We start from the raw sequence: 13,919 nt of genomic DNA on the forward strand, positions 1-13,919 counted from the left end.
CTTCTCCAGGATTCGAACCTGGGACCTCCATTCAGAAGCCACACGCTTTACCGCTCAACCACATCGCCTCCAGACACACTCTAATTGCTTTTTTTTTTTTTTTCTTCTCAGCTGTCACCTTTGACCTATCAGAGAAGACAAAAACTTGTAATCATAAGCTCTACAAGTTGAAACCAGAATGTGAAAATATCATTTTGGATCTGCCAAAGACTGCCAGGCCTAGAGAATGGGAGCTCGATGTCCGCCCACTGATATCTTCTCAAAAATGGCTTCAAAATTATGGGCTGAGAAAGAATCGACTTCAGCTCAATCAGATATTAGTTTCAATTGGATTTAAAATTAGTGATGGTAAGAAACAATAATGATCTTACATAAAAATTGTTTTGAAATTATTTCTTTTGAAATTTTATGAAAAATGTATTATTTACATAAAAAAATAATGCAATGATGTCACATTATTTAAAAGGAATATAAACTTAAATCACATAAGCTACTTAATAGACAAATGTGTTTATTTTTATAGATAAAAAATAAACTTGTCTCTCTAGTTTTTAAACTTGATTCAATCAATGTAGGCTCAAGGGGATAGTTTTGTTGTACAAATTACATGAAGTTGTTTTCAATTGTCTTGAGAATGTTTTTATAATTGATACCAGAATTTTAAAAAATTTGATAATCTACCCACAATTTTTTTTTTTCATTTTGGTGGCTTAAAAAATAACTAAACCTATTCATTCATGCACATTCAGAATTTGATGACTCTCTTAAGAAACCTGTAAGCTCACGCTATGGAAGCGGACTTTTTAAACAGATGTTGCGGCCTGATGGACGTACATTCAATGTGAGTAAATCTAAACATATTAAAAGTAAAAAAACAAAGTTCCCCTTTCAGACCCTTCAATCTATTGTCAGATAATGTAAAGGTCATCTGTTTCTTTGGCCCATGGTTAAGGAGGGTGTCATGTGACCAGCACGATGACCAACCTTATCCTCAACTAATGTCAGCTACCAATTAAAGCTGTGTGGATTATCTTAACATATTAAACATTTTAAACTCAGATTAAATTTTCTTGCTTGTTTCAGCATTTTTATATTAGATTTGTCTGATTTATTGCACACTAGCCGGACATTACCTGCGGACCTTACTTTGTGTATTACTAATCAGTGGATTGCCTTTAGATGTAGGCCTATGTTAAACTTAGCTAATTATCCTTTCAAGTTTTTCTCTTTTGTCACGAAAATAAAAGTAGTTTTGCAAAAATGGCATATACATCCATATTTATTAAAAACAAAAGAAGCACAAGATGAATGGGATATAAAGTAATATTAAAACTGGTTTACCCGATTTGTTAAATCAATGGGATTATAAAAGTACGTCAGGAAGTAGAAATTCACAGACATAAGGAACAAATTATGTAAAAATGCTTTTGACTCACACATTTGAAGCTTAATTTTATTAAATAATTAAATCAATAGACTATATTTTGTAATTTTCATGTGTCAAAGTAAAAAACTATCTGTGCAAGGTTAGTTCTTAAATTATTTTATGTAAACATGGCCTAGATCCATGAAATAGTAATACTTTCATAGAGTTGGTCAACTTTTTGTTTTTTGAGGGTCTAAAGCTTGTTTTAGGGCTACTATACATATGTCACGGTTCCAGTTAGTACCCAAGGAACATTTATGCCAAGTATGCCAAGTTTTATCAAGATTGGTCAAACTGTTTTGATTTGTATGCGTAACATACATACATTTTTTACATACACCTTACTTTCTGCTTTATATTATAGATTGGCATTATTTAGTAAGCATTTTTTTCTAATCATAAAAATGAAAATCTTTAATCAAAAGATAGTGAACTAAAAACTGCAATAACTGTTACTTTTCTCAGATCAATTGCTCTAAAGAAAAACTTGCTCAGCTTGTAAAACGACTTGAACAAGTTATCAATCTTTTTAAAAGAAGATTAGAATGGCTAACTTCAGAAAGCAGACGACTATTTGGAGTGATAGAAGAGCGTTCTGTGACTATAGTTTTAGACATTCAGAGCAGCTCAGCTGAAAACTTTGACAAATACAGGGCGGCACTAGAAAAAGTTCTCAAAGAGCAAGTCTCACAGCTGTCTAAATTTAATATTATTAGGTATGTCTATTATTTTTATATAATAATAACCAACAAATGAAACATTTCTTGCATTATCATTGATAATTTGGATCACATCTTATTTTCATGTTCCACTGTTGGACCAAACCAAAAAGAAGTGTTTCTATTTCCCAGGGCTTGTGAAGATGTGAAGTCATTTAGCAAACATTGTATCCCAGTTTCACATGATACAATAGACGCTGCCATACAATGGCTGTGGAACCTAAATCCATCAGAACATGTTGCCATTTCTTCAGTAGCTGAATCTGTTCTGATGGCCGTAGAAGATTATAATGTGAGTTTATAAGTCATTTCAGTTGATTTCAATAGTTGTTTTTTCAGACGTACACAAATACATTACACTTGTTAAAAAAAATGAATTTTTGATGACACTTTGTTGTAAAATTTGTTTAAACTTTTTTTTTGACTTATAAAAAAAAGTAAAGTTTCCCCTTTCAGACCATGCGGTCTATAGGGCAGATGATGTTAAGTTCATCTGTTTCTTTGGCAAATGGTTAACAAGCAGGGTGTCACATCACCAGCACAATGACCAACCTCCTTTACTTTCCCCAACTAAGGTCAGCTACCGATTAGAGTTGGGTGGACTCAGGGGCATCCTAAAAATCCCGAAATTTAAAATCCCAGTTTCACAGAGACTTGAACACAGGACCTCATGTTTGGAAGCCAAGCGCTTAACCTCTGTCACCATGCAACCAAAGGTAGCTAATGATAAAGTCAAAATGATCGTTTTTATAGAAAAATATACACTGGATTTGATAGTTTTAAAATTTTGCTCAACTAGCGTTGTAAAACTACATTTGTGTGATTATATTCAAAGTTTAATAGGAAAATATCTGACTACTGTAGCTACTGTTATATTCACTTAATATTATTTATATGATGAAAGAGTTTTTAGTTCTCTTTGTTTATTTTGTTTATTTGCAGAGTGAGGCTGTTTATCTGTACACAGAAGGAAGTGCTATTACCAATGGTAAAGAAATTCTAATGGAAAAAGTAAGAGAACAGTTGCATCTTGGGAAATTTTTGCTTCATTGTGCATCCTTATGTTCAATTTAATAATAGATGTAACATCTATTATTAAATTTAATGAGTGAGTCATCAATATTCCAGTCATTGGCCAATTTAATAATAGATGTAACATCTATTATTAAATTGAATGAGTGAGTCATCAATATCCGTCATTGGCCAATTTGATTGAGGAAGTTTTTCCCCCCTTGTGATCCAAGATGAACACAATCTGACTTTCTTTATTCATGAAGATGTTTCCAATCTTTGTTTTGAAGTCATTAAGATCATTCTAATAGAGTTGGGTTGAGCAGGATGAAATGTTTGGCGGCTGAGGAAGCAAGGCTTGACTTATGTGTTTATGCTACTAAAAGTTGAATGGGAATTCTGTCACAAACTTTTTGCCACTTATACCATAGCTGAAATTTGACTAAGACTAAGACTGCTTTATTGATCTTTACGGAAATTTGTTTTGATTACAAGGACTCTTTTCTATATATAAAGACAACACAACAGAAATGTCTATGTAGGCTATAATAGAATGAAGACAGACTTTGTAAAAATCAATTAATAACAGAAGTACTAATACTTATTATGATCTAACATATAAAGTACAATTTAAGGAGTATGTATGTATGTCCCAAATAGAAATCAAAACCATTTGACCAATCTTATTAAATGTGGCGTGAATGTTCCTTAGATAACAGCAGAGACCGTAGTGTATGTTAAATGTCTCTCTGACAAGAAGAATGCCCTAAAAATACAATTTTAAAAAGTATCTCTATTGAAAAACAAATCCGGAAGGAGCGCAACCTCTATACAAAAAGTGTTACAAGAAGATCTCCATACGCTCTGCTCATACACACAAAAATGGAGGCTAGAAATAAACACCTCCAAGACGGTCTATTCTCTATTCACGCTCGGGACTGGCATTCTCAGGCAACCTTTCCAGCTCTCCCTCAATGGAGTGGCTCTCAGCATGGAAAAGCTACCCAAGTACCTTGGTGTAACTTTAGATCGCAAACTAAAAATCCAGGATGTTGTAAGAAAGGCCTCAGGGAAACTTTGCATTGTGCGGAAGCTGGCATCCACATAGTGGGGAGCCCGACCAGACATGCTCCGATCCCTGTATTTAGAAGCAGTCCGATCACAGATAGACTACAGCCTACCTGTGCAAATTTATGGCTCTAGGACTGCTCTTGAACAACTTGATAAAATACAGTCCCAAGCACTAAGATTTGTCTGTGGAACCTTTAGGACAAGTCCAGTAAATGTGGCTGAAATAATGGCTAATATAGGTCCACTAAACCTTAGGAGGGAAAGGTCAGTACTGACCTGCTATGAGCGGTATAAAAGGCTGGATGAATACCTCCCAGCTAGAAAACTAGTGGATGGTTGGAGATGCAGAAGACGTATCCAGATGCAGTCTGTTATGCATCATGCCACTAGACTATCTGATGAAGCTGGCCTCTCCACCAACCGACAAAACATTCAACGCTTTCATCCCCTTCCCCCTTGGTGTCGCCCAACGACCCCAGACATACGCTTGAAATTAGTAGACCCTAATGCCACTAAGCAAAGCCGTTCATCTAACGACCTTCAAATCCTAGCTCTGGAGACCATTAATACCTTCAAGCCCAGTGCTATTTTTGCATACACTGATGGGTCGGCATCAATAGATTCTGCAAGAGCAGGCTATGGAGCCTACATCGACTTTCTTGGCTCTTACACAGTCAAAATCTTTGGACCATGTGGTAGTGTTTGCAGTTTTGATGCGGAGACCATGGCAGTCTGTGAAGCCTTAAAAGTCATTGACTCTCAACTCGGTGAGGGACATTTGAGGGCAACACAGATTGTTGTGGTCACTGACTCAAAATCTGTACTACAGGCTTTGCAAAGCCCCGGACCATGGCCCCCCAATATCAACACTGTCATCATGGCTTCACATAACATTAAACAACGCTATGGCACCCCTGTAATTATGCAGTGGGTACCGAGTCACATAGGTGTGACTGGCAACACAATTGCAGACTCTTTGGCCCACCAGGGAGGGCAAATTCCACCCACTGATGAGGCTGTAAGCTTTCATCAAGCCCTGACTATAATACAAAAAACAGAAATGGAAAAGTGGTTTGAGTGCTGGGACAAGTCCCAAAAAGCCCGTGGAGTTGTGGGAGCGCATAATGCACCCTGACCGCACTTCCCCATGGTGGAGGCTGTCCAGGCCTGAGCAAGCTATTATAGCACAGTGCAGGACAGGCCACTGTCCTGTTGGCTCATATTTCTCACGGCTATGGCCAAATTTATTTTGATTCACGGTGCCCCTGCTGTGGGGAAGAAGAGGAAACCGTGCCTCATATTCTGTTTGACTGCCCCAGACTTGCTGATCTCCATCTCGACAGGTCTGGGAAACCCAAAATTCTCGACCTGTATGGTGACATTTATGCACTACACAAGACAGCAAGGTTTCTGAACAGGGCTTTTGCAAGAGAGGATTTGAGCCTCTCAAGCCCTCACTCTAATGGAGTTTGATGATGATGATGATGATGATTGAAAAACAAAACTTTTTAAAAATTGGGTGAACCCATTTTCACATTATTTTATATTAGCTATGTAAGGGAACATGGCGCTAGATCAGTGATATACAAACTAAAGCCTACAAGATTGTGGTCATATTCGAGTAGTATAGTAATAATAGTATAAATTGTAAGCCATATTTTTTTAAAACGATTGGATCATATCAAAATGTGATATGTAAAAGTTAAAGTACATTCGTCTAAACATGCATAACTTTTCTTTTTATATAGTCTGATTCTTTAATATTTCCATCCTATCATGTCAACACTTTAGACCCAAAGTTTGAATAGAAACTATTGTACATTGTTTTAAACAAACACCCTTTATGATCTATACAAACAAATCTTCAACAGGTGTCCAAAGCAGAAAGAAAGATTCCAATCAATGCTGTATCATTCAACTGTGATTCAACTGATGTGATCAAATTTTTGAAAGATTTTGCCAAGAGCACCAAAGGGAGGTCAGTAAAAAAGAATCTCTTTTGTAATAGCTATCATTTCTTAGTTCCAAGAATAGATCAATAGATCAAATCAAAGTGTTATAAGGATGATGACAATTATTACTTTGCATATTCATATGAGCATTTCTTCACAAATGAAGATAATTAAGTCCTAGCCCAAACCTTCTGCAGAACAGAAGTTGAAAGGACTCAGACTCTATGTTAAGGCTAGCATATTAAAATTCTTTTATTCTACTTAAAGTCAAGCTGTTTCAAGTTTATTTGCTGTCACAGAAAAGTACATAGAAGCCTAATTCATGAAATGTAGTGTACGTGTGTGTGAATGTTGTTTGTGTTTGCATTTATATTGTAATAACTTAAGTGAGGCAACTCAACGAGGCACATATATCTTTATTTACACGACATCACAAGTTCACAAACAACATCCATCTTAGGCACAGTCTCTCCATATTGGTTCTTTACTTGAGCGGAAATCGTTCTCCTCTTCTAATGTTGACATCCTTTCCTATCTAGTTTATCACAGTGTGCACCTTCTAGCTTAGATGGCGGTGCGAATGGTGGAGTTATAACATTGCCCCCTTCTTAGAGCTTTTCGTCCCAAAAAGAAATAGTGCTGTGGAGGTTTGCCGGTTCAGGTGGAGGTCGATTGGTGGGAGCCACAGACGGCAGGGAGCCTGTTGCCCACGAGGCCATCTGCACAGTATTCCGCGGCCGTCGCTTCCTCTTCTTCCAGTTGGCCAGTCTACGCTTGAGACGATGTCATGGTCGCTGCTTTGACTTCATGACGATAGTCTCTGATGCCAGCCTATAATCCCACTTCTGAGACCAATTGTAATAACTTAAGTATTTACACGACATGACAAGTTCACAAACAACATCCATCTTAGGCACAGTCTCTCCATATTGGCTCTTTACTTGGGCGGAAATCGTTCTCCTCTTCTAATGTTGACATCCTTTCCTGTCTAGTTTATCACAGTGCGCACCTTCTAGCTTAGATGGCGGTGCGAATGGCGGAGTTATAACAATATTGTTATTGCGATAGTAGTAGCCTAATGCTGTGGTGAACAATTGTAGCCAGACTGAATTTCCATTCCAATAAAGTTATCTAATCTTATCTTTGTGATAACAAAGTACATACCACTTGACTAGGCCGCATTCGTATATTACTATAAAGTATTTGGACAAACTGATCTACATCATAATCAAACTCTGTTTAAAATGGTGCTGGAAAAAAACAAAACCCCATTAGGGCAGCTGTTTGAGAAAAACATTCATAAAAAAGATTCTAGAAGTAAAAAAAATCACCCTTTTGGACAAGATTTTGTGACTTTACCATCACAAAAGAGATACAAGCGACCGATAGCAAAGACAAACACACAAATTCTTTTGCTTCCCTGACAATCAAATCATGTAAATTATGAGTGAGTCTGGTGTGAATGTATATTTTTGGTTTTCTATAATTATAATGTTTTGTTTGGTGTAATGCACAAATTGTAAGACAAATTTTTGTTTGGATAATAAAGATATATATTATTATTATTATTAAAGTGATGGTTTGCCAGATTTATATCTCCCTAGTTTAAACCTCTGCAAAAAACAAACCCTGGGATCTGTGGTCTGATGTTTTTCTTTATTAAAGTGTGAATTTCAATTTAGCTTGTTAAAGAAAAAAATAATGTATAAAGCCTTTCATTCTCTGCTTGTTACAGATTCCATGCTTATGGTTTGGTTATGGAGCTGGAGACATATGAGACAGAAGTGATTGACACTTCCTTAAAAAGAGCCAACACAATTCTTAGACACAAAACAATTGGAGGCATTCCACCTGGAGCTGGCATGAGAGAAGACGTCATTTTGATTTTTGAAGAGCTTGAAGAAGCACGCAGCAATCTTGCCCAAATTAGATCTCTGCTGGACAATGCCCCGGAGCCAAGCAAAAATATATTTGGTTAGTAAACATTAAAGAACAAAGATTGTGCTACACAGAAATTCTGAGGTGGCCATTGCAGGTTTACTGTTTTGCAACCATTTATTTGTTAAACAGTGTAAAAAATGTTTGTAAAATGTTTAACATGTTTCGGATGTTTCTTCAGAGTTGAAGATAGTTTACTTCCTAGTCAAAACCTCCTGCAGGACGACGGGGGATGGGAGCGGGCAGGGTTTGAACCCGGGACCATTGATAAATCCAAACAACAGTCCAGTGCACAAACCGCATGACCAGGCAGCACGAAAAATGTTTCACTTATTTTGATCATGATAAACATGAGAATGAAAACAGATATTAATAAGTATAAGAGTAGATTTCCTCAGCGCTTTTTCTTCTCGACTGTAAACCATTTTTTTTTTAAAGAATGTGAAAAAGTTTATTTCCCACATGAATTAGGCTTCTATGTACTTTTCTGTGACAGCAAATAAACTTGAAACAGCTTGACTGTAAGTAGAATAAAAGAATTGCTAGAATAAAAGAATATGCTAGCCTTAAGATAGACTTTAAAAAAAAAACTTTTCATGATTGTTTTCCTTGAATGCAATACTTTTACTGGGTGACTGAGTTTATGTGTGAACTGATGTGTCTGCAGCTCACACCATCCAATTAATAATTATTATATTTTGTTTTCATTCAGGAAAAAAAGGTGTAATATTTTATAACATTTCATGTACTAGAATTTTTAGCAATAATTTAGAGTTAACTGGATATTTTATTTGTTGAAATACAGGTTATTTATTTATGTTTTTTTTTTTTTAATTTTCCTTAACATTAAATTGAGAGTATCAATTCTGATCATACCAGTCTCCACTATATGGGTCTTGAATTAATTTTATTTTTATCAGAACTTTTTATTTAAAATGTGGATGCATTTTTTCACTTAAAATTCATTTATGGCTATCATAATTGTTGATTAACTCTGTTCCAAAAGAAAATCTGGACAACAAGATGCAAGGGATTGCCAGGAAAGATGAACAGTACATGAGTTCCAAAGAATGGCTGGAAGTTTATGGACTCAGTGCTAAAAAACTTGGACTGGAAGACATTTTGTCAAGTGTAGCCTTCAAGCACAGTGATGGTGTGATTACCAAATTGCTACCACCACCTTCAGAACCCCCTACTGATGCTGTTAGTACCACATATATTATATTATTCACTCATTGTTTTGTCAAGTGTCAGGTTTTGTTTTGTAGTAGTATCAGTTTCTCTGTAGTTGTATTAGTTTCTCTGTAGTTGGGATCAGTTCCTCAGTAGTTGTATCAGTTCCTCAATAGTTGTATCAGTTCCTCTATAGTTGTGATCAGTTTCTCTGTAGTTGGGATCAGTTCCTCTGTAGTTGGGATCAGTTTCTCTTTAGTTGGGATCAGTTTGTATAGGAGAAGAGTGTAGGTAAAGCAATGTTCTCCAATTCTAAGTATAACAAAACCTGCTAGGCTAAAATAGAGCCCCCCCCCCCACACACACATTTAATGCTAAGCAGTCAAATTTTTTACTGCTTGACCAGTGAGAATAAATAATTTTTTTAACTTTTTAAATATTTATTTTGAGAATTTTTTAATTTTTTTGGATCACAAATATGTACTCTGTCATTTCTATTACAGTGTATTTAAATTTGAAAAAAAAAATGTTTGTCCTAATTATTTGCAGGTGTCAGGTCCAGTGTTGGTCAATGCACTGTACTGTCAGGACATTTTTCCTGTGGTGAAATGGAAAGATGGTCAAACCATGCATGTCATAGTGACTCCAGAGACCTTCAGAAGCTATGAGGTTAAGGTCATGGTTGTTCTCAACAAAATACAGGGGAGGTAAAACCAACCTTTCGATCTTAACTTTTGGCAATAACTTTACAACATTTTGTACATAATTTAATGTAATATTTCATTCACCTTAATTTTGTTTTTTTTACTTAAACATGACTGTCTTTCCAACTGGTTTGAACTCCAGACATATCATAATGGTCTGAGTTCAAACCTTGTCAACTGTCATCTCCTGCTGTTCTGTGTCAGCTTTGGGTTGATCATACAAATGTTTATTTTTGAAGCAAAGTCTAAAACTTATAAAGTCGAAGATTTAATTTCACGAACTCCTGTTTAAAATGAATATGGGCTACTTCCCTTGGACTCACAATGCATCAGTTTTAAATCTTTCCTTTTTAAAATGTCCATGAGTTACGTCCCTTGGACTGACAATGCTTGCTCAATTTACTTGTATGTAAATTTATTCTTTTTAAACTTTTATATCTCTTGGGCCTTGAAACTTGTTTTACCAATCATGTCTGTTTCATTTTAGAATTGATTGGTTGAACAGAGGAAGCAGGTCACTGTTTGGTACATTGGTTGAGGACCAAATGTATATACTGATTGATGTTTCTGCTTCTATTAGATCAAGTCTTGGATTTGTCAAGCAGAAAATATTTACTCTTATGCAGGTTAGTGATGTTTGCCCAAGTAGTTGTAGGTTAGTGTTGTGTGCACAGGGTCATCAGCTATGAAACAATTGTTCTTTTTTAAAAGAAATTTGTTAATGATGGCAGTTACTTCGTTTGAAAGTTTTGACAATTGCTTTGTTTTGAAGTTTTAACATTTCAAAAAAGGTAGTATTTGCACAAACTTTAAAAAAAAATTGTGTTATGATGCATTGATAAATTTCATAGCCTATTTCTGTAAAATTAATTGTTACTTATAATCAAAATATTCTTTCTTTAGGAACAGCTTCGTCATAAGAAAAAATTCAATTTCATAGCTTTCAATTCCAAGATATCTGGGTGGAAAGACAGACTGGTAGAAGTCTCTGAGTCTTCCATGCAGAGTGCCTGGGCCTGGATACAGAGCTTGACCTGCTGGGGATCCACCAACACATATGCAGCACTACAGCAAGCCTTGTCAGACCCACAGACACAGGCCATTTATTTGTTAACAGATGGCCGACCTGATCAGGTAAAATAATCATTTTTCTGTTGCAGTTTAATAACTGAAAGTTTGTATGTTTAGCTGTTAATTATACATGTTTTATTTAAGAAACACAAGGTCTGTGTTAAAAAAAATTTAAATAACAGAAATGTAAGTATGAATTCTTTAGGGCGGGGCTGCAACTAGGTTTAAATCTTTTTCTGTATAATATAAAATAGCTACTTGATTGTTTAGTAAAATATCCACTTAGGATTATTCCATTGATGGTCATCATATGCAGCACTGCCCCCAAGGTTTAAACTACATAATTATCTTTTCTGAAATATATTTTAAAAAAATAATATATCTGTCCATTCATCTCAGTGATGCTACAGCCCATGGAGGGCCCTTGCCTGCTTTAACATTCTGATCTATCCTGCACTTTATGTCTTCATGGCCGGACTTTTAGATGTTGTAGATCTGTCTCTGCGTCATCAAGTCACCGTACTCATGGTTTGCCTTTGGGGAGCCTACTTTTTGTTTTTTGCCACTAAACAATCTTTACTCCTCTGTTCTCTGGCATTCTTTTAAGGTGACCTGATTAACGTAATCCAGTGATGCCCAACCTAATTCGACCTGCGGGCCATTTTAATTTCCAACACTTACGTCGCGGGCCGATTACCGAAATTGACCTCAAACTATTTAATTAGAAACCGGTGAATCTACTACTTACATTATTAATGGGATTTTGAGGTTTATTCTATTTTTTTTTCTATTTTTTTTACACACTTGGCAATGTCTTCATTTCTCAGCTTATAATGTGAGCAACATTGTAGCTAGTTTTACCACCGACTTATTTTCTTGTTTCTTTTTGGTAAGTATTCCCATCTATCCTCTAATCTTTAAGCGCAGTTTAACAATCTTTTATTTGGGGCTCAAATCAAGAATGCCGCCATATTTGTTTGATAATGTCGTATATGTATTGTTTTTTGTTGTTTCAAAATAGTCACAATTTCTTTCTAAAACTATTATGTTGGCTTATTATCATTTTACACAAAAAAGCAAAGATCTTTCAGCGGGCCGGATACAACCAAGTTGCAGGCGCATCTGGCCCACGGGCCGTATTTTGGGCATCACTGACGTAATTTGAACAATATATCTAGTTTCAGTTAAAAATGTATAGCTCCAAATCAGTTCATGACATCAGACTCCAAAAAATATGGAACTAGTCTGTGTTCTTGCTAGGTATAGTATTATACTGGCTTGCCAATTAATCTCAACTCTATATTGATCAGAGAGTCTAAACAGAATGCTTCTCATTATTGAGTCACTCAGTGATTCCACATTATCTTACAGTCATCTATATTTGTTGTATTCAGCCAGCCAAGTCCATCTTAGCCCAAGTGCAGCTTCAGAAGAGTATCCCCATTCATACAATCTCTTTTAACTGTGATGATGTGGAGGCCAATCAGTTTCTTTACAGTCTAGCTGAGATCACAGCAGGGAGGTACCATTATTTCTCTGAGAATGGAGAAAATGTAGAGTATCCTAAAGCATGGCAGGTAATTGGTTCATTTGAGTGCTAAACTTCAAATAATTTGATCATGTTCCATTGACTGTCATTGTTGGCACTGCAATGTTTGTGCTGTATATTATAAAACATAATTTGTGAAAAGAAATTGAAATGTCTATATTTACATGTTTTACCCCACATGACATTTTTTTTCTCTTACCTTCTTGCAGTTATTGATTTTAATTTATCAATCACTTTTTAGAATATCCCAAGCTTACAATATCATGCTCTTGAAAAATTATACCACATTATATATAAATTATAATTATTCTTTATCTCTTTCAACTTTAGAGTGTCGATGTTCAGCTCCTAAAAGACGAAATCAAACGAGGAATAGAGAACATCAATAAACTTTCTGAACTTAGAGATGAATGTACTCGACTAGTTTGGCAACGTGGGGCTGATGATCTTCGTAAAAGTTTGCAATACACCAGGTTAGATGTCTGGAAAAGTGTGTTGAATGTATTAATAAATGTTAACGTTGATACTGTGCTTAGCAAATAATAAAACTCTTCAATGAGGAAAATATTTGTTTGAGCAAAATTACTTCATATTAGAGAATAAACTACTTTGTAAAGAGAAATCAGAGTATCAACATTTAAAAATATAGCATTATCAAAAAATAGTTCTGAAATAGTATTACTCTAGTCTCTTTAAGGAAAATTGGTTTTCTATATTATCAGAACAGATTTGTTTCATAGTGAATACAGTAAATCATTCTTAGTTTTTAAACTAAGGGCCTGGATTTTTCAATTTCAAAGTTTTTTATTTGTTTAACTAGATGTCAATATTTTCCACAGAGAAACGGACGAGACAACATCAACTGAAATTCATGATCTGAAGTCATCGCAGACTCAGAAAAGTTTTAAAACCAATGTGCTTCAGCCCATGCCTTCATTAAGTCCTCGGTTCAACACTGCCTCCCTCAGAAATCGTCCTAAATCTTCCTATGGCATCAGAACAGAAGAGAATCAAAGCGTAGCTAAAACGCTAAGACAGACCAGATCAGCCAGTCTTTCTTATTCCAGAAAAACATTTAAAGTTTGTAAGTCATATTACATTTCAATCTTTATAGCCTTAAATCTTGTAACTGTGTTTTAGCTGACATATCGTCCCTGGTGGTCTGTTGTATGAATCATATATAATTCCATTAGGGGAAATAAAATTTTGCTATCTGCTGCTTATTCCACAAGTGTTTTTTTTTTCACAGAATGAGTGGTACTTTGTTGGAAGAATATAGAATAGAATTTGACTATTACGGTGCTC

The 13,919-nt window shown here is 35.5% G+C and overlaps 1 protein-coding gene across 3 annotated transcripts in view; it reads left to right on the top strand.

Moving 5' to 3' along the window:
* The window catches only part of LOC106057319 (von Willebrand factor A domain-containing protein 3B-like), a 47,579-nt gene that overhangs the window by 5,758 nt on the left and 27,902 nt on the right, over nt 1–13,919 (top strand). For all 3 annotated transcript variants that reach the window (XM_013214475.2, XM_013214476.2, XM_056037305.1), the window contains exons 3-16: nt 112–348; nt 750–841; nt 1,892–2,142; nt 2,278–2,437; nt 3,088–3,156; nt 6,099–6,205; nt 7,915–8,153; nt 9,124–9,320; nt 9,840–9,997; nt 10,482–10,620; nt 10,898–11,128; nt 12,460–12,642; nt 12,945–13,087; nt 13,454–13,698. In XM_013214475.2, the coding sequence (XP_013069929.2) occupies nt 112–348; nt 750–841; nt 1,892–2,142; nt 2,278–2,437; nt 3,088–3,156; nt 6,099–6,205; nt 7,915–8,153; nt 9,124–9,320; nt 9,840–9,997; nt 10,482–10,620; nt 10,898–11,128; nt 12,460–12,642; nt 12,945–13,087; nt 13,454–13,698 (2,451 nt within the window). The remainder of the gene's footprint in view (nt 1–111; nt 349–749; nt 842–1,891; nt 2,143–2,277; nt 2,438–3,087; nt 3,157–6,098; nt 6,206–7,914; nt 8,154–9,123; nt 9,321–9,839; nt 9,998–10,481; nt 10,621–10,897; nt 11,129–12,459; nt 12,643–12,944; nt 13,088–13,453; nt 13,699–13,919) is intronic.

The sequence above is a fragment of the Biomphalaria glabrata genome, chromosome 8, assembly GCF_947242115.1.
Source record: "Biomphalaria glabrata chromosome 8, xgBioGlab47.1, whole genome shotgun sequence".
In the NCBI taxonomy this organism is placed as follows: Eukaryota; Metazoa; Mollusca; class Gastropoda; family Planorbidae; genus Biomphalaria; species Biomphalaria glabrata.